This window comes from Cyrtonyx montezumae, unplaced genomic scaffold (assembly GCF_038088225.1).
Source record: "Cyrtonyx montezumae isolate F1298 unplaced genomic scaffold, pur_monq_1.0 scaffold_8, whole genome shotgun sequence".
In the NCBI taxonomy this organism is placed as follows: domain Eukaryota; kingdom Metazoa; phylum Chordata; class Aves; order Galliformes; family Odontophoridae; genus Cyrtonyx; species Cyrtonyx montezumae.
This window is the reverse complement of record NW_027072089.1, coordinates 7,596,942-7,615,578: the sequence shown is the minus strand read 5'-3', so window position 1 is coordinate 7,615,578 and position 18,637 is coordinate 7,596,942. Positions and strand designations below refer to the sequence as shown.

The 18,637-nt window shown below is 36.5% G+C and overlaps 1 protein-coding gene across 5 annotated transcripts in view; it reads left to right on the top strand.

Moving 5' to 3' along the window:
- EFR3A (EFR3 homolog A) overlaps positions 1–16,972 on the top strand; it is a 72,492-nt gene extending 55,520 nt beyond the window's left edge. For 4 of the 5 annotated variants that reach the window (XM_065752400.1, XM_065752401.1, XM_065752399.1 and 1 more), the window contains 9 exons: positions 359–520; positions 1,730–1,861; positions 2,474–2,541; positions 3,928–4,055; positions 10,645–10,733; positions 12,628–12,676; positions 13,617–13,720; positions 14,305–14,354; positions 15,104–16,970. In XM_065752400.1, coding sequence (XP_065608472.1) covers positions 359–520; positions 1,730–1,861; positions 2,474–2,541; positions 3,928–4,055; positions 10,645–10,733; positions 12,628–12,676; positions 13,617–13,720; positions 14,305–14,354; positions 15,104–15,209 — 888 coding nt within the window. In that variant the 3' untranslated portion in view covers positions 15,210–16,970. Of the gene's footprint in view, positions 1–358; positions 521–1,729; positions 1,862–2,473; positions 2,542–3,927; positions 4,056–10,644; positions 10,734–12,627; positions 12,677–13,616; positions 13,721–14,304; positions 14,355–15,103 lie in introns of all 5 variants that reach the window. The other variant, XM_065752402.1, reaches the window with a different exon arrangement.
- Positions 16,973–18,637: the final 1,665 nt, after the last annotated feature.

Genomic DNA, 18,637 nt, shown 5'->3' with positions numbered 1-18,637 from the left:
TGTGCTCCAGACCCCTCACCAGTTTTGTTGCCCTTCTCTGAACACGCTCCAGGGCCTCAATGTCCTTTTTGTGGTGAGGGGACCAAAACTGAACACAGTACTCGAGGTGCGGCCATACCAGAGCTGAGTACAGGGGGATAGAATGATTCTTAGTTGTCTTCATGCAATTGTTTGTGTGTATATGTTTAGATATGCTTTTTTAGTTTTTGGGTTTTGTTTTTTTTTTGCTAAATCTTCATCCAAATTGATCTAACGAGTTAAACTTTGAGTCAGGAGTTGGGCTACAGTACATTTACCCTTTCTAACCTAAATTGTTCTGGAGTTTTATTACTTACTTTATCTTTTTCGTCTTTTATAGCACGGTCAGCAGTTGTACAGACACATCTACTTAGGCTGTAAAGAGGAAGACAATGTCCAAAAGAACTTTGAGCTGCTATATACATCTCTGGCTCTTATTACAATTGAATTAGCTAATGAAGAAGTGGTTATTGATCTCATTCGATTAGCTATTGCTCTGCAGGTATGAGTCTGAATCAGTATTGAGTTCATTGGTTAATGGTTGTATTTGTGAAGTCAAATGTGAGTAATGTTATTTGTATATTGATATTTAAATTGGAAATCACGTAACTCGGTCCTAACATGATCCATCCTTTAAAGGATATAATATAAATTTATACTTTATAATATAAAAGTATAAAATTTATTTAATGTTGCAGCTTCATCTAATCAGATTTGTTTAAAAACTTCAACAGAGTGCTCTCTTCATCCAATTGAGGAGATGCAGAAATCTGTTGAAACATTCCCTAGGCTGCCCAGTAGTTTCATTAATAACTTGTTACTTATTTTTACAAACTCTGATCATGCTTCAGTGTTCCATATTATATTTTTGGGAAGAAAGCCTTTGGTTACCTGCTTGATTGGGAGCTTTTGTCAAATCAGGCTATTTAATCTTACTATGCTAAAATGATATCAGTCTTGAGAGGCTTTATTCTTTAACATTTCTCTTATGATATTCAGTATTCAGTGAAACTTTGAATCTTCTAACTCTGTCTGTGTTAATATTATTTGGAATGCTTTAATTCTGCCAGTATGTGTCAAGAAATTTTTTACAATATTGTGTATTGTGATCTCTATTCACTCTCTCTGACTAGACTTGTTCTCTTGTGTGTGCCCACATTTTGAAGCTTCTGAAATGCAGAGTGCATCCTTAATTTTAAAATACATCTCTGAACCATATCCTCACTTGATGAATATGTAGTTGGGATTTTTGCTAGAGAAAAAATAATATTTCCAGTTATATTTATAATATTTACAGTGTAAATAAAATAACATGAAAGCTAATAAGCATTAAGTAACCCTTCATGTATCATACATCATACCAACACAAGGGTGATTTTTAAAAGTACTGTTTTTAATTTTCCTGATCCAGAAGTGGAAATAAAGAAAAGCTTCTAGTTATTACCTTGTACTCTATTTTTGAGAAAGTTGGGTAGGTTTATTTCTTTTTAGAGGAGTTACGTTCTTCAAACTCTTCTATTTCAGAACAGTATTTACCTAACTCAAGAGTGAGCTGAAAGATTAGGGTTGTAAGAGGAGAGATAGTAAATTCCACGTCATATCAGATAGTAACATTAGCTGACGTATAACTACTACTACTACTGACTTCCACGTGTTTGAGACAACAACCTTTTAACTTTGGAGAATGTAATTGCTGCCCTTTGTATTTCAGGATGTTGCCATCATCAATGAGGATAATCTACCAATGTTTAATCGTTGTGGAGTCATGGCGTTGGTTGCAGCATATCTGAACTTTCTGAGTCAGATGATTGCAGTCCCTGTCTTTTGTCAGCATGTCAGCAAGGTAATACATAATGAAGTAATCAGTCACATGTTACAGTACACATAATGAGCAAATAAAATCTTTTAAGTAATTGCTTGTGTTCTTGATCTTTATTTCTGTCCACTAGTGTTGTTTGTTGTCTTCTATCTCCTTGTTGTCATAGGTTCATTAGGTTGGAAAGGACCTACAAGATCATCTAGTCCAACCATCCTCCTATCATTATCCCTACCCAACTACTAAATCAAATCCCTTAGCACCTCATCTAAATGCTTCTTGAACATCTGCTTTGTTTGCTGACTCTTATGCAAAGAATTCTCTCCTGCAGTATTTTTTTTGTGCATGTTATACATAAAGGTCTATATCACTGTTGTGTGTAAGACTTTATAGTCTTACTGACTTTGAGAAACAGTATCGACATAGGCAAGGCCATGAGAACCAGAATTTCTATTCAGAACAGTGAATGCCATGTTATCTTTCTCTGGCTAAAAGGAATTGTAAAGGGCTTGTTTTTGATGAGATACATATTAATGAAGGACTGATAATCTGCTACAGTAAATGTATTTAAGGCATTTTAGTCATTGAAGGTAATAAGTATAGGAAATAATCTTTACAGTTTGCCTTGTCTTTTTTCAGGTCATCGAAACTAGAAGTCTAGAAGCATCATATTTTCTGCCAGAAACAATTTTCAAAGACAAATGCAAGTAAGTAGATATAGAATATTAATTAATGAACAGTAAATTTGCTGTTTTACTATTAAAAATTGCATATTGTTGAAGTATTTTGTGAATGTGAAAAATAAGGGGTTCAGTAGTATACAAGTTAGAGAAAAGAAAACCAAGTATTAGAAACCTATGTAAAAGAAATTGGATATTTTTACATCTTTTAAATTTTAGTCAGATATACTTTTGTTTGCATAATATGGTGTCTGCTGTAAGGATCAACACAGCAAAATGCATTTCCAGAACACAGAATGGGTCAGCTTGGAAGGAATCTCTGCGGGTCATCTAGTCTCATTCAGGCAGTGCCACCTACTGCAGTCAAACGAAGACCAGAACCAAATTTGAGCTTACTCTTCCATGGAGATTCTCAGCCATCTGGATAGCTGTGTCTGTGCTTGGTTATGCTCACAGTAAATAAATGTTCTGTCAGATTCAGATGGAATCTGTGTTTCAGTTTGTGCCCACTGCCTCTATTACTAGAAGAGTCTGGCTCTGCTGTCTTTTCACCCTCCCTTCAGTTACTCATCTGCATTTTCCTCCCTGTGCTATAGGCTGAAGAATTTCAGCTCTCTCCACCATTTCTCATAGGAGAGGAACTCCAGTCAATGGAAGAATTATCTTAAACTAAAAAAGGGGAGATTGAGTGTGGGTACTAGGAGGAGATGTTTTACTGGAAGGGCAGTGAGGCACTGGAACGGGGTGCTGCCCAGAGAAGTCATGGATTCCCCACCCCTGCAGGTGTTCAAGGGCAGGTTGGTTGGTGCCCTGAGCAGCCTGGTCTATGGGGCTAGAACTGGATGATCTTTGAGGTCACTTCTAACCCAAGCCATTCAATGAAACTGTTATTTTATTTTATTTTTTATTATTTCTCTTTCCTTCAAAACACTTCAGTCTCTTTTTTACTGGTGAACCCAGCACTGGATGTGGTACTCCAGATGTGACCCTTAGTAGAGGGGAAGTATCTCCTGCAAACTTTTGGCATCACTGTAGCCTTCTGTTGCAACCCAGGATACCATTTGCCTTCTTTGTGGCAAGGGCATGTTGCTGACAAACAACAAATACTGTTTATTTAATATTTTCTCAGGTTTCTGTATTTATCAGAAGCTATGTTCTCTCAAAATGTTGTGGATTAGTTGAGAAATGTATTTCAGATAACCAAGAAGTGTTGAAATAATATAAAATATTGCAGTTCTATATATTTTACATATTTTAAAGTATATATCAATTTATAAATAACTGATCACATTTTCTTTCTATCAAATCATCACCATTAGCCCTTTCTTGTTGCTTGCATACAATGTAAAAATATTTTACTCAATTACCTGGTCTCTATTGTTAGATAATAACTTCAAACGTATGTTTTAACAGCCTCCCAAAATCATTAGAGAAGCATGAGAAAAATCTATTTTTCTTGACAAACAAGATAGCAGAATCACTAGGCGGCAGTGGATACAGTGTGGAAAGATTGTCAGTTCCATACGTACCCCAGGTAACAGGTAAGTTGTAAAACTGCTAACTACTGATTATTGGGATTGCCTTCTTAAGGTGTCATCTGTTAGCACATCAAATGAAATATAGTGTGACTGTTTGGCAAAAAAAAAATTAATTATAATATATATTTTTTTCTCAAGATTTTTTTTATGAGAAACTGTTATTGGTGTTTTTACTTTGTGTCCTTTTTATGATTTTTTTTCCTTAAATTCAGGAGGTGAGGTACAAAGTTCTTGAGGCTACTTCACATCTTTGCAAAGAAATCATTTGCTTTCAAAATAATACCAATGATGGTTATTATTTCTGTATTAATTAGAGATACTGGATGAGGAAGAATTATACCAGTTAGCGTACTTGATCCTTTTTATGCAGTCACCAACTAGAACAGAACCTCTTCTTTTGCCATCTGGCCTTCTACTGACTTGAGTTATTGACCTTAGTCAAATTCAGTTGTTAATTGAATAAAAAATATTATGATTGTCTCCACTGATAACTCAGTGTCAGGAAATATGATTCAAGTGAAGTATGCACAAGAAAAATTGGTGGAAGTTCATACTACCTACCCATTATATGTGAATAGTGTACAAGTGATTATGTAGTATGTGACATTCTTGAGTGAGAATGGAATGAGAAAGATAGATGACCTGATTGGAAAATTGTGTTGAGCCTCTTCTAGAACATGAGATTCATTTATGGGTAAATGACCTTACTAAAGCTTACTTGGAAACTTCCCTAGAATCCGTTCTTACACAGGAACACTAATCTTGATATTTCTAACACCAGCAAGGTTGAGTGAGTTCAGGTGGAAGAAACGCTCACTTAACAGCTTTTTGAATGATGAGAAAAAGATCATGCATAGCATACATTTTAATCATGGTATACACATACATACATTTTAATCATGGTATGTTTAGTAACACGTGCAGGCGTACAATTCTGACTGTTTTTCTGTCTGTTTTTCTTATCAGTCTGAGAGATACACTTTTTGTTCCTTATTCTCTTCTTTATTCAGTGGGAAGGAAAGCTAATGTTTAAATGCTCTCTTAACTATTTTTCTCCGTATACATATATATATTAATGAAGCTCTGTTTTCATTAGGCAGAAAATACCACAAATGCAGACACAAGTCAAAAGGTAAAAATGAGTAGTAGGTCATCCTGCTCTCCTGCTAGCTGTGGTGTGCACTGATAGGATGTGCCCAGCCAAAAGAAAAGAATGCTTCTAGAAGGCTTTTAGACAAATAGGCCAGAAATTGCTTAGCACTTACTGTGTCCTTCTGTTTTTTTTTTTTAATCTCCTTCCTAGTATGCCTTTGTGAAGCTGCAACATTTGCCTTTAGTGTTTATTCTCAATTTAGAACTCTAAATTATGGTTGCTTCCTATTTTATTTCCCTGAACAGGTGATAGGGCCGTAGGTGATTTTGTGATAGTACCAATTACCTCTTTGAGTGAAATTACAACAACTTGGTTGAAAGTTGAAAGAAGCTGTGAGAAGCTCACAGAATGTTGATTCATTTTGATAGGTTTTTATAAAGCTGAGGGTATTTTCTAATGAAATATGAGGGTGAGTAAATGTATTACTAACATAACTGCTGTCATTCACTTATTTATTTCAAATTGTAATTAATTCCCTTCAATTCAATTTAATTTCTACTTGAACAGTATTAAGTTAAATGAAGATCTGAAGATTTTATCATATATTTTCATGCTTCAGTATTTTTTTCCCAGCAGTATGTTGAATTGTAAACACAGGAGTTAAGCATAGGGTAGATTCTGTTTCATAAATGAAATATAAAAAGTAATTCTGTCTCCAGGTGCAGATCTTTTTGTTGCTGTTTTTTTTCATATTCCTCATGAAGAAATTCTGTTCCACTTCTACTGGGCATGTGGAAAGGGACTCAACACTTAACTGGGAAGATTTGTTTCATTCCTAGCATATTGATGTCATTTTAGAGAACAGTCTGTGCAGAAATGTGGTGTCTTAATCAGTTTAGTAAAAAGGATGATAGATGGGGATTTTAGCACTTTGTTTACTCTGGAAACTTGAATCCTGTAATCATTCTTGTCCTTTTATGTTCTTCTGCTAAAGTAAACGAATCTCCAGGTGAAGTGACTTTTTTTCTCTCTCTCTAATTCTTAACAAATTAGTATCTACAGAGTTGAAATGTATGACATTCCAGACATGCATTACAGCTGTAAATCATGCCAAGTTGTATCTTGAGGGAAACATATTTTTTAGACCAGTTGCTTATTATTTTGAAGTGGATGACAAATAGTGTTGGAAACTGGTTTGTGCTTTGGATAATAGTCCTGATGAAACATTATATTGGGCACAGTGAAGGTAATAACACTGAAAGAATGATTGATCTGTTATCCTTTTGAAATTGCTTAGAGTCCTTTTCCTGTTAAATGTACATTTTGAACCTTAAAACCCTGTTCTTTGGATTAGTGTTAACTTGGGTTTTTCTGCTTACTAAAAATACTGTTTTTCTGTTTACTTTGGTTTGTTGAAACTGTCTAAGTAGTGAGCAATTTTGTCAAGCTGAAAGTGCACTAATGGCATGCAAACAGACAAACCCATTCATGTACACGTGTGAACAATTGCCCATGTGGAACAACAGCCAGACACGCACTGTACTCAGACCAACAGTACTAGTGGCCTCATCCTGTTCCTCTCTCTGTCTGCTCAAGTCCATTAGTGGAACCTATGCACTGAAATATGTTCTGGGATTATTTAGTCTGGAGGAGACTTTGGGGAAACCTTACAGCTCTGTACATCTACCTTGAAAGGAGCCTGGAGCAAGGTGGACATAGGCCTCTTTTCATGTGTAACTTGTTATAGAATAAGAGGTAATGGCCTTAAGTTGTGCCGGGGGAGGTTCAAGTTGGATATTAGGAAACATTTCTTCTTGGAAAGAGTGGTAGGCATCAAAACAGGCTGTTCATGGAGGTGATGGAATCAAGGAACGTGTAGGTGTGGCATTGAGGGACATGGTTTAGTGGGCAAGGTGGTGGTGGGTTGATGGTTGGACTAGATGATCTTAGAGGTCTTTTCCAACATATGGTTCTGTGATTCTATGTGAATCTCTCCAGTAACTGGGCTTAGCCACCACTGTCTAGCCACCACTGGATCCCACTTCCCAGTGTCCCCAGTAACTGGCACCTGGATGTGCACCCCAGTGCACAAAGGCCCAGTTCAGCTGCTGGTGCAGATGTCCTTTGTGCCCAGCAACACACATACTGATGGTATGGACCGTACTGATGGTATCAGCCCATGGTGTGGACAGGTTCACTCTTCTCTGGGTGGAGAACTGGCTGGAGGGCTGTGCCCAGAGGGTAGTGGTTAATGGAGTTAAGTCCAGCTGGCGTCCTGTTACGAGTGGTGTCCCCCAAGGGTCAGTTTTGGGGCCCATCTTGTTTAATATCTTTATTGATGACCTAGATGAGGGAATTGAGTGTACCCTCAGTAAGTTTGCAGATGACACCAAGTTGGGAGGATGTGTCAAACTGCCTGAAGGTAGGGAGGCCCTTCAGAGAGATTTGGATAGGCTGAACAGCTGGGCTGAGCTCAATGGGATGAGGTTCAATAAGGCCAAGTGCCAGGTCCTGCACTTTGGCCACAATAACCCCATGCAATGCTATAGACTTGGGGCAGAATGGCTTGAAGAATGTAGAGAGGAAAAGGACCTGGGGGTGTTGGTTGATGCTCAGCTTAACATGAGCCGGCAGTGTGCCCAGGTGGCCAAGAAGGCCAACAGCATCCTGGCCTGTATTAGAAATAGTGTAGCCAGCAGGAGCAGGGAGGTGATCATCCCCCTGTACTCAGCTCTGGTACGGCCGCACCTCGAGTACTGTGTTCAGTTTTGGGCCCCTCACTACAAGAAGGACATTGAGGCCCTGGAGCGTGTTCAGAGAAGGGCAACAAAACTGGTGAGGGGTCTGGAGCACAAGTCTTATGAGGAGCGGCTGAGGGAGCTGGGATTGTTTAGTCTGGAGAAGAGGAGGCTCAGAGGAGACCTTATTGCACTCTACCACTTCCTGAAGGGGGGTTGTGGTGAGGAGGGGGTGGGCCTCTTCTCCCTGATAAATAATGACAGGACGAGAGGGAATGGCCACAAGTTGCGCCGGGGAAGATTTAGATTAGATTTGAGGAAAAATTTTTTCTCTGAAAGAGTGGTCAGGCACTGGAATGGCCTGCCTAGGGAGGTGGTTGAGGCACCATCCCTAGCGCTGTTCAGGAAGCGTTTAGATGAGGTGCTAAGGGATTTGATTTAGTAGTTGGGTAGGGATAGTGATAGGAGGATGGTTGGACTAGATGATCTTGTAGGTCCTTTCCAACCTTATGAACCTATGATCTCTAGGCTCCATGCAGTATGTAGCAGACAGTCTAGAACTCTTAGTCCTTCTGGTATCCAAATCTTCCAGCTGCCTGCCCCTCAGAACAAACCCTAACTTGCATTCACTTACGGAGGTCAGTATTGAGCTGCCAAGCTTGACACTGCCTTGTTATCACACACTGATGCTGTGTGCCCTCACTCCACTTTCTGTACTCAGACCTTGATGTACTCACCTACACAGAAGAGTGTTATTCACCCAGAAAGTTAGAAATGGAGTGTAGTAGGATGTCACTGCTAAGGCTAAGTAAGTCCAGGTGTGTATACAGACCAACAACCTGCTTGCTTGAGATTGATGACCTTACCCTGTGCTTTTCCTCCCCATGTTCTCTTTCTCCCTGCCCTTGGTTCCTCCCAATGAAATCCCACAAAAAGTTTTATGTGACCCCAAGATGCTCTTCTCAAGGATCTGAAATTGTGCTCCATGCCCCAAGCAGTGACTTCCCACTTTGGCAATGAAATAACCTCAAAGTTCTTCCTTCAGCCCTTTGAGTGGATATCACCCCCAGCCCATGGGGTTATTGGGGTTTCCCCCAATCCTGTTGTGACCCCAGCATCCTTTATGTGTATGGAAATGACTCTTGCATCATTAAAGCCTAACAGAAAACAGCAGCAAATTACACTTTTTATTTTTTTTCCCACTTAATATCTTGATATTAGGATAGAATGGACACTTACTAGACAAGAATAGCTAGGCATCCATAGAAAATGAATTATATCCAAAATCATCACAAAAAAAAGGTGCCTTCTGGTTTATGTATGTATGTCAATTACAGGAGAGAGCAGCAAGATGGCAGCCAAGATGCTTCAGTCTTGCATTTACCCTTCATGGTTTGAGATGTTTCCCTCTCTGTGTGCGGTTTTGTACCAGTTGAGCCATTAGGGATTAAAAATCAGATAAATTCTTCAGAATGCCACTTCAAATACTCAAACCCTCTGAGAGCCTGGCAAAGATAGCTAGAACTCAGGTGTTTTTCACTGTGCTTGTTCAGTTGTTGCTTCTTTATCTTAAAATAATATTTCATTTATATGACAGAAACTTGATTTGTAAAAGACAAGGATCTGCTGGAACAAACTCTGATCATGCTCAGTATTTGCATTGCAAAAGTGTTTTGCACAGTGGTTTAAACAAAGAACCAAAATAAATTACCATCTGGAAGGGAGCATTTTATGCTATTCTCCTTACCCTCTTCTTAGTATCAAGTGCATTTTGTGCTTCTGACTCTACAGTGAAAATGAAAAGATCCCACTTCCCAATATCATAATCTCAGCTGAAATCTAAAATGCGACGTAGCAATTTGTGGTTTTGTAAATGAAATGCATGTAAGTCAGGTTATTTGCATCGCCATTTGTCAGAGGTTCCTCATGACATCTCTTTAAATCTATTTTTGCTTTTTCTCGTTTCATGTTAATATGTCAAAAGTGAGAAATGATTACTTGGTGTCTTGCTTTGGGAATGCAGTCGCAAAAGGAAAATCTATCTAGTGATTGATAGCTTGATCATAATCTTTCACATTAATGAAATCATGTTCCTTTTAGTATCTGCATAGTCGATCTAAGGCTGCTTCAAAAGATTATCAGAATGACTTACTGACTGTAGAAATTAATAAGCAGAGAGAATTTCTTTCTTCACTGAATAAATTTTAGACTTGCTGAGTGTGATATTTGTAGCAAAAACAATGAGGATTGTTGTTCATTTCCATTGAGAAATTTTTATTTTCTCTGTTAGTGAGCAGTCTTCCAGTAAACCCTTTTCCATTTCAGAATACCTTCAAATTAAGACCTTACCATTTAGATTTCACAGCCAGGAAAAAAGTTTAAACTTTTATAAATGACTCTGCAGCAGTATGCCATCATGTGCTATGCTGTTTTATTGAATAAAATCTTTTTTTACTTTTTAGTTTTTCTTTTCATTTATTTTTGTTTTTAAGTTATAGACTGTAAAGGAAAAATTCACGAGACTTAGAATGAGAGTGAAAAGACAATAAAGAGGTTTTGTTTGTTTTTTTTTTTACTGTTCTGACTGGATTATAAAACAGAAAACTTTTTTCACAGTAATCCAAACGATGAAGTAGATGGTTTGGGTTTAAATAGCATATAGAAACAAATTGCATCTGATGTGTGGAAACTTGATCATTCATCTTTCAGCTGTTACACATAAAGTGAGCCCTGTTGGTTTAGTGTTTTGTTTTGTTTCTAGATGAGGACAGACTGTCCAGGAGGAAAAGCATTGTGGACACAGTATCTATTCAGGTGGATATTCTACCAGGCAACAACACAGAGGATAAGGTATGATAATAAGATATTTTAAGGCAGCATATTTGCTGCTGGAGGTAGGAACAACTGTGAAATTATGTTTTCCCAGGAAGTCTAGATTTTTATAATCCTGGCATTGTTAATTGTTTTGGGTTGTTTATTTTATTTTCTATTCTTCTGTACTGCAGGTACAGAAGTGTGTTGGCAAACATGCTGATACTGTTCTATGAAAATATCCCAATCATAAAATCTTTTGAGTTGGAAGGCACCTTTAAAGGTCATCTTGCCAACTCCCATGCAGTGAACAGGGACAGCTACAGCTACTATACCTGCATATAATGTTAATAACTTAACATTTTATGCGTGAATATTCTGAATGAAGTATTTCCTTTACATTTTGTGGAATTGAATAAAACTCCTGCATGTGTATCCCTGCATCATTTGAAGCATCTCTGAGGGTCATGTTCATCAACATGGGTCTGACAGATGTGAGACTGCTGGGAGACCTGACCAGAAGAGTTTAAATCACACAGAGCTTTAATGACAGAGGAAGGAAAAAGTAGTAAGGAAATGTTCATTTATTTCTTAAAATAAATCCATCTCCAGTTAATTTTCTTCAAAGATTTGCTGCTTTTTTCTTAACCAGATTGCCACTGGCTGTTAAGATTTGCTGTTGTATTTGAAGTGTTTGTGTCTGCAGGTGAATTCTACCATTATTGTCTTAAAGAGAAAAACAGAGACTAGACATAGAATGTATAGATGGAGTCAAGCTGAATATTAATTAGAAATGCAATAAAATATTGCTGCAAGTGAACCAGCCTTCTTTTAGGATTACCTAACAAATATTTCAGTTTTGCATTGTTATTATTGTTACTCTTTGCTTTATGCTAATGATACTTCAGATGATACTGTGTTTATTTCTTGATACAATGCTTTAAGATACAGAAAAATCAGATATAAATTTATGAGAAACAAGCAAAACACTTTGAAATATAACCAAGATTATTGTAGTTGTTAGAATTGAGTGAAGTAACTTTTTGATATCGAACAAATCATTCATACCACGTTTGTAAGAAAGAAGTGCTGCCTACTTACGTATAGTTAGTTTTGAATGGTTGAAGTAACATGGTTTCTCAGCTTAGACTGTGTTATATTCAACTGTATGCTGTTCTCCTGTCCGAGCATTCTTGCCTAATATGTTACAGTGTATTCACTATAAAAAAAGACTTTCTCATACAGAAGCCCACATGTAAAGAAGCAAAACACAAAGATCTCTGTGCTGGTGATTTTGTAGCCTGAAGCAATTTCTCATGAAGTAGAAAGCAAACATATTCATATTGATAAATGAACAGATCAACTACCAGCTCTTATTTTAACATCACATTGACAACTTGTCTCAAGAAGCAGTTTTTGTCACTCTCGGGAGCTAAGAATCATCAGCGAGATATCAGTATAGAAACACCTCAGGCTGTTCCTGACCCAAAGAAGAGTTCTGCCGAAATTCAAGTCCTTTTCCAAAGCTTTTGTCATTCACTAAAATTTTCCTCAGTCATCCTTGGGAACGATTCTTGGGTCAGAAAACTTTGGCCTGAGTGATTATTTTGATCTATTGTTTGTGTATAAGAACAGGCTAGTAATGATAACAAATAAAGCTGCTCAGCTTTTATTTTTCAAGTGTTTGTAAGTGAAGCAGGCAAGCATCGGTTCATAGTACTACATCATAGTAGTTTTACATGGAAATTCAACCATTCTGGTGATTATCAATAGAGAATTAGGGATCTCTTTGATATGGAAACTTCAGATAAAACCATTAGGAACTTATGTGGTGAAAAAGCTGTTTCTGTTTTATCCTTCAGCATTCATCCTGTTCCATGGCTTTTAGAAGTCTGAGATGTGTGATGTTTAAGGGTTTAATCTTTGTCTTTAGGTTGATAATACTGAGGAAATCACCTTTGAAGCTTTGAAGAAAGCAATTGGTAAGATTTATTATAGTCACATTTAACAGCGTAATTCTAGGCTACTGAGGAATTACTAGAGAAAATTTGTTGCCAGAATAACATAATTAAAGTATTACATATGTTTTAATCAGCTAGTCAAGTGCTTAAAATTTCAGCCATTTATTTCTAAGTTTCTGAAATGAAGTCGTGATAATTTTAGTGAATTCATTTTCTGAAACTCATGTGACTGAGTGGAATGATACAGAAATGTTCTTCTATGAAATTTGACTTTTCAGGCCTAGCCTAGAAATAATGAGATCTTCAAATTGTGAGATTTTTCAAAGTCTTCAGAGCATTCAGGAATTAGATTGTAAGATACTGTTGTGGTTGTCAAAAACACTCAGCAATTAAACTGAGTTCTTAGGCTTCATAACTCTCTAAGTAGTTACTAATTAAATACAGTCCAGCCTACTAAACTTCTGTCAAAAAATGTGGATTGAACACTGACATTTTAAACAATAGATACACTAACATTTTAAAGAGTCATTCAGTCTGACAGTTTTCCAAAACTAATTGCTGAAGTACAATAATTTGTTAGATGCTGAAAAGTTCCAGCTGCTTGTAGGTTCACTTGGCCTGTATTCCAAATTCTGTTTAAAAATAAATCCTTCCCAGCTGTCTGCATGATACTGGAAGGGAGGATCCATCCCTCTGTGAATGAGAAGTGGAGTCATAAGTGTCCAGACAGTAAAACAACAGGAAGGGTTTATTGGTGGTCAGAGCACATGGTAAGGAGGGGTAAAATTGTCCTCAAATCAGCTTTCTGAAATTGTGTCACTGCTGTAGGGTGTGGTTGCTTGTTTGTTTCTCCAGAGCACATATCGAAATGCAGTGTAAAAGAAGACAAAACACAGGTTCAAATCACTCATACTTGATGGGCAGGATTAAACTGTCTTTATTTTTTTCATCTTTTTTAAAGATAACAATGGACTTGAAGAACAAGAAAAAGAAAAAAGGCGCCTTGTGATTGAGAAGTTCCAAAAAGCACCATTTGAAGAAATTGCAGCACAGTGTGAAACCAAAGTGAGTTTCTGAAATGTGTTATATACTTCAAAGATGCTAGTGTGAGCATCTAGGGGTGTGCTGGATGAGGCTACTGCTATTGCAGCTGAAGTGTAGTATTCAGTTCTTTGTCTTCAGCTGTTGTCTCTGTGATATCAATTATCTGTACTGGGAAATTACAGTTATTTAAAATGTGCTTTTTGTTGCTGCTACATCATTTTAAAAGGAATGGCAATTTTTTTCATTCTGCACCTTACTGTCATCTTTACTGTCTTTGAAATCTCGATTCATTATACATCCCTATTTCATCCTGGGATAAGCAAAATGGTATTTACCTCGTGTTATATTTTTTTGTAATTTAATGTGTAACTTCTGTCTTCGACAAGAAAATTTGCCTTGTGCTTCAAGGTAGGCTCACTCAATTTCACATGCCTCTTCAAGGCCCAGAATCATTACAGCAGTAGGAAGTCTAAACAGGAACTGCTTCTAAGAGTTACCAGGTACAGATGTGCAATAATACACTGCGGTGTAGCCTGGCATGTTTGTTTTAACTCTGCTCAAGATTGAGTAATTAATCATTAAATTTAATTTTATTTTTTTTCCAGGCAAATTTGCTTCATGATAGACTTGCCCAGATTTTGGAACTCACTATTCGGTAAGACTGTATGCAAGAAAAATAAAGAATTATAAAGCAATTGTGACTACTTTAATGTGGTAATGTCATAGCTTTTTTAAACACATGTAATGGGCAGAAAATAATTGACTGCTGAAAGCAGTTGTATAAAAGAGTTACTTTTACATTCTTGTTATTATTTTGAACTCTTTACTTAGTGAAGAATATCAAGAAACTGACTATTCCAATTTTGATTGCTCAATTGAATTTTTTCAGTTTTATCAAAGAGACCATAACTGACCCCAGTTGTGGAGATTTTATGAGCATTTATGCTGTGATGTTACATTTAAATGAGTTAAAAACATTTTTGTGTTTTATTATTTTAATGTATATTGGAAGTATCAAGGAATGTGGTTGTCTTCCCAGTGTTGTGTCTGGATGAGAAATTTAGAAATTGAACAACCAAAATAGTACAAAAATCATGTGAAACATTGTTATTGGGAGTTCATGCACATCTATTGTGCAGTGTAAATAATATAGGTAATAAAAGTGCATTTTCATAATTCTATAACATCAGCAATGTGTTGATTTAGAAAAGGGCCCTGATGAAAAATTGAGAGATGATAATATCATTAATTTCAGGATCAGGATAAAGCACTGATGGCTGTGAGGAAAAAAAAAATTAGTTGACATTTTTATCTCAGGTATTAGTTTATAAAGGTGGGGAAAAAAAGCTAAAATGCTATCTGTATTATTATGAATGATATGTATTGGTTGTTCTTCTTACACAGACCTCCACCTAGCCCCTCAGGAACGATGACCATTACTGCTGGACATGCTCATTACCAATCTGTTCCAGTCTATGAGATGAAGTTTCCAGATCTTTGTGTGTATTAAGTGTCTTCTGAAGTCTGCTGGACATTAGTTAGAGTAGAGTACAATAGAAACAAGATGAGTTCTCAAATTTTATTGTTTTTCTTTTTAGCTAATTTTAAAATAGTGATGAACACAAGCCAAAACCAGATTACTTTAGCCAAACTCTTGAATATGTTCAGTCTGTAAGTCTGGTTTTCCTTTGAAGTTAGGTTTTTATTTATCACATTTTTTCATTTTCATGTATGAATACATATAGATGTCATATATAAAACTTGTTTTTTTTCAAATATATTAATTCAGTTATTCTAGCAATTAGTCTTTCTGTAAATTCCTTCAATTTGTGTGTTGCTTCAATATGTTAATTCATTTTAATCGAGGGACCTGATAAACACTTTTTCCTTCTTAATTTTTTCTTCTCCACCTAAATCATAAAGAAAATCGTAACATATGTAACAGTGGAGTGCTGACCTAACTCCTTTTGTTCCTGCTGTTACAGTTGATTTCTTTTTGTAATATATGGAGAGAAAAAAACAAAAAAAAAACCAACAAAACACAATACCTTACATGTGTTCAAGTACAGTAAATGGATGAATGGACACTTGTTAAGTATTTCTGCTGCATCATATAAGCTTTTTAGATATATACAACCAGTATATATCCTGTGTTTCTTGCTCTGAAAGTTACTGCTTTGCATAAAGACAGGAGAAATCTCTTGAAACACTGTATCGTGCAATATTTTTCACATCTTAAAGTGTATAGTTTACAGATTGTACTTTCGAAAATGCAGTACTATTTTACTCTGTCTGCTTTAGTATAAATACATGAGAAGTATATTTAGTATAGCAGAAAATAAACTGAGGGCATTTTAAGTCATAAATACAGAGATGACAGTTATATTCTATGAGGTATTTCTCTGTCGTTTATTACAGCTTTTTAGTGATGTTTTACAAGTTGAAAGAAAACTGAGTGAAACCATTTAAAGACCAAGAGTTTATTAAATGTTTTTCAAGCAGAAGCAATTTTTAGAGATTCATATGTTTGTTCATTTTTGTTTTATTTCTCAACTCTTTGTAGAAATAAGCAAAATGTGCTAACTTTCATAGGTTTATTTATCTGAGTGTACCATTGAAATGAAAATAAAGTAAAACCAATATATTGATCCCTCAGCTTTTGGTGATAGCTGTCAAGGCTGTTTTTGACTCACTAAATTCTGGAGACAAAAACAAAACAGCTGTAGTTATTGCCACGTCTTCTAGTCTATCTGAATCTCAACCAGCACAAAAATGTCTGTATTAAATGCAGGACATTTAAGGTTGCCTGCAGTACGTATGAATAGTAAACAGGCCATGAACAAAGTGATTCCCTTCAGTTAGCCCTGCTTTGAGTAGGGGCGTGATGAGATGACCAAAAGAATTTCCAGTCAAAATTAATCTATGATTGCATAATTCTAAGAGCTGGGTGGTTGCTCTGTGATGAACAGGGCAGCTTATTTGCTGACTGTCTGGGGCATTTACAGACCCACTGTAAAACAGATATTTCAGCTGTACCACAGCATGTATTCCACTAGGCTACTTTTAAAAACCTGATGGGACACGACATCAGCGAAATTTCAGCTACTTAAACCTATGAGATAACATACTGAGAATTTCAGAAAGCATTCACAAAACTCAAAAGGTAATTGAGACCTTCTTTTCAGTTTAACAGTGAAATCACAGCTGTTAGTGGATGACGAAACAGCCCCTTATCTACAGCATTCCGTTGTGATTTTTACTGCTGCAGCTTATCAGCCTGATCAGACCACAGCCTACACATAAATTAACTTCGTTGCCACTCTAGCATATAGTTTTCACTTTTTGGTTTTCGTTGTTTGTTTTTGTTGTTTATTTTTTTAAATGTAAGACAGTAGTTTTTTGGCCTATACAAAGAGTGTAATTTTTTAAAGAGTAAATCTAACCTATGGATAAAATGTAAAACACTTATCCACTCTGTCATTTTTTTAAGAATAACACTGTGCACTTTTGTACAAAAAGAAAATAAGGAGTCTAAAGAATAAGAAATAAAGAATGTACTTCTGTTTGCACTCTTGCAGTATGCAGACTGTGCTGTAAATACAAGATTGTTTCAGTGACTGAACTCTGTTGCATGAATGCTGCATGTGTAAGGTTAAATCAGCATTTCATTTTCTATTCTGTTTACAGTATTCTTCATTTATGCTGTAGTTTTCCATGTTTTTGAAGTTCAAGATAGCTTTATATGGGAAATGCAGGTGTTGTGCAGGTGTTGTGCAGGGTTTGAAGAGCTTTTAACACTGTGTTCACATGGTATTCAGTTTATTACCATCTGGAAATCCAGTGAGTCTGTGAGTTGGTAGTAGGTTCACATTGGCCACTTTTGATAGCTGGAATGTGAGAGTCACTGTAAAATGTATTGTTTTGTAACTGTTGTAATACGAAGGTAATGAATGAAACCAAATGAGTTAAGGGTACTGTTTTACAGGTTAAAATTGCTCGTTTCACATCTTAATGTTCTTGAGACGAGCTGCAGGGTGTTAAAGATCCACAGGCATACTGGCTCTGTTATCTGCAGGACATCCAGTGCTGTCACAGTGTTTATACACTTGTATCCAGCTGCTGAAGCGTATTCCAGCTTTTGCTTTGTGTTTTCTTTTCCATTATGTCATTTTCAGGGTTTTTGGTGGCAGGTCACTTTTAAAGTAAATACAATCCCTGTTAGTTTAAGAAGATAGAAATAGCCGGTCATCCATGATCAGTGTAGGGCTATTTTGTCTTTTGTTCTGATGATCATATATTCTGTACTGTATGGAATGATCCAGTTCAATATATGTAAGAACTCACTGTGCAATCTATATTTAAGCAATAAAATCAGAATTTAAAGTAAATCTTTTCTGAAGTGTCATGATTTTTTTTTTTATCACTCAGTTAAAATGTCAGTGACCTTTAGGCATTTAAGTTAAACCTTATTTTATGTGTCTTTTTCATGCAAACATAAAGCAGTCTGGCATTATTAAACCACTGCTTTTAGTTACTGTTGAACAATTACTAATGTGAAGTTCACAAAAAATTTGATTAAGTAATAATACAGAAATCATGTGCTAATGGCAAATGAGCTTCAAGAGGATAAATCAGTCATGCTTTTCAGGGTTGTCTGCTTGGTGTGAGAAAAAATATACCTTGAAATGGATGCCACAATAAGAATCTTTTCAAGGTGATGCATGGGAAGTTCTGCACAAATGTGTGTGGGAACTTCTGCACCATGCAGTGACAGAGCACTGGCACAGGCTGCACAGAGAGGTGGTGGGGTCTCCTCTGGAGATGTTCAAGACCCACCTGGATGCCTACCTGTGCAGCCTGGGCTAGGGAGCTGCTCTGGCAGGGGGTTGGACTCCATGATCTCTAGAGGTCCCTTCTAACCTCTACAATTCTGTGATT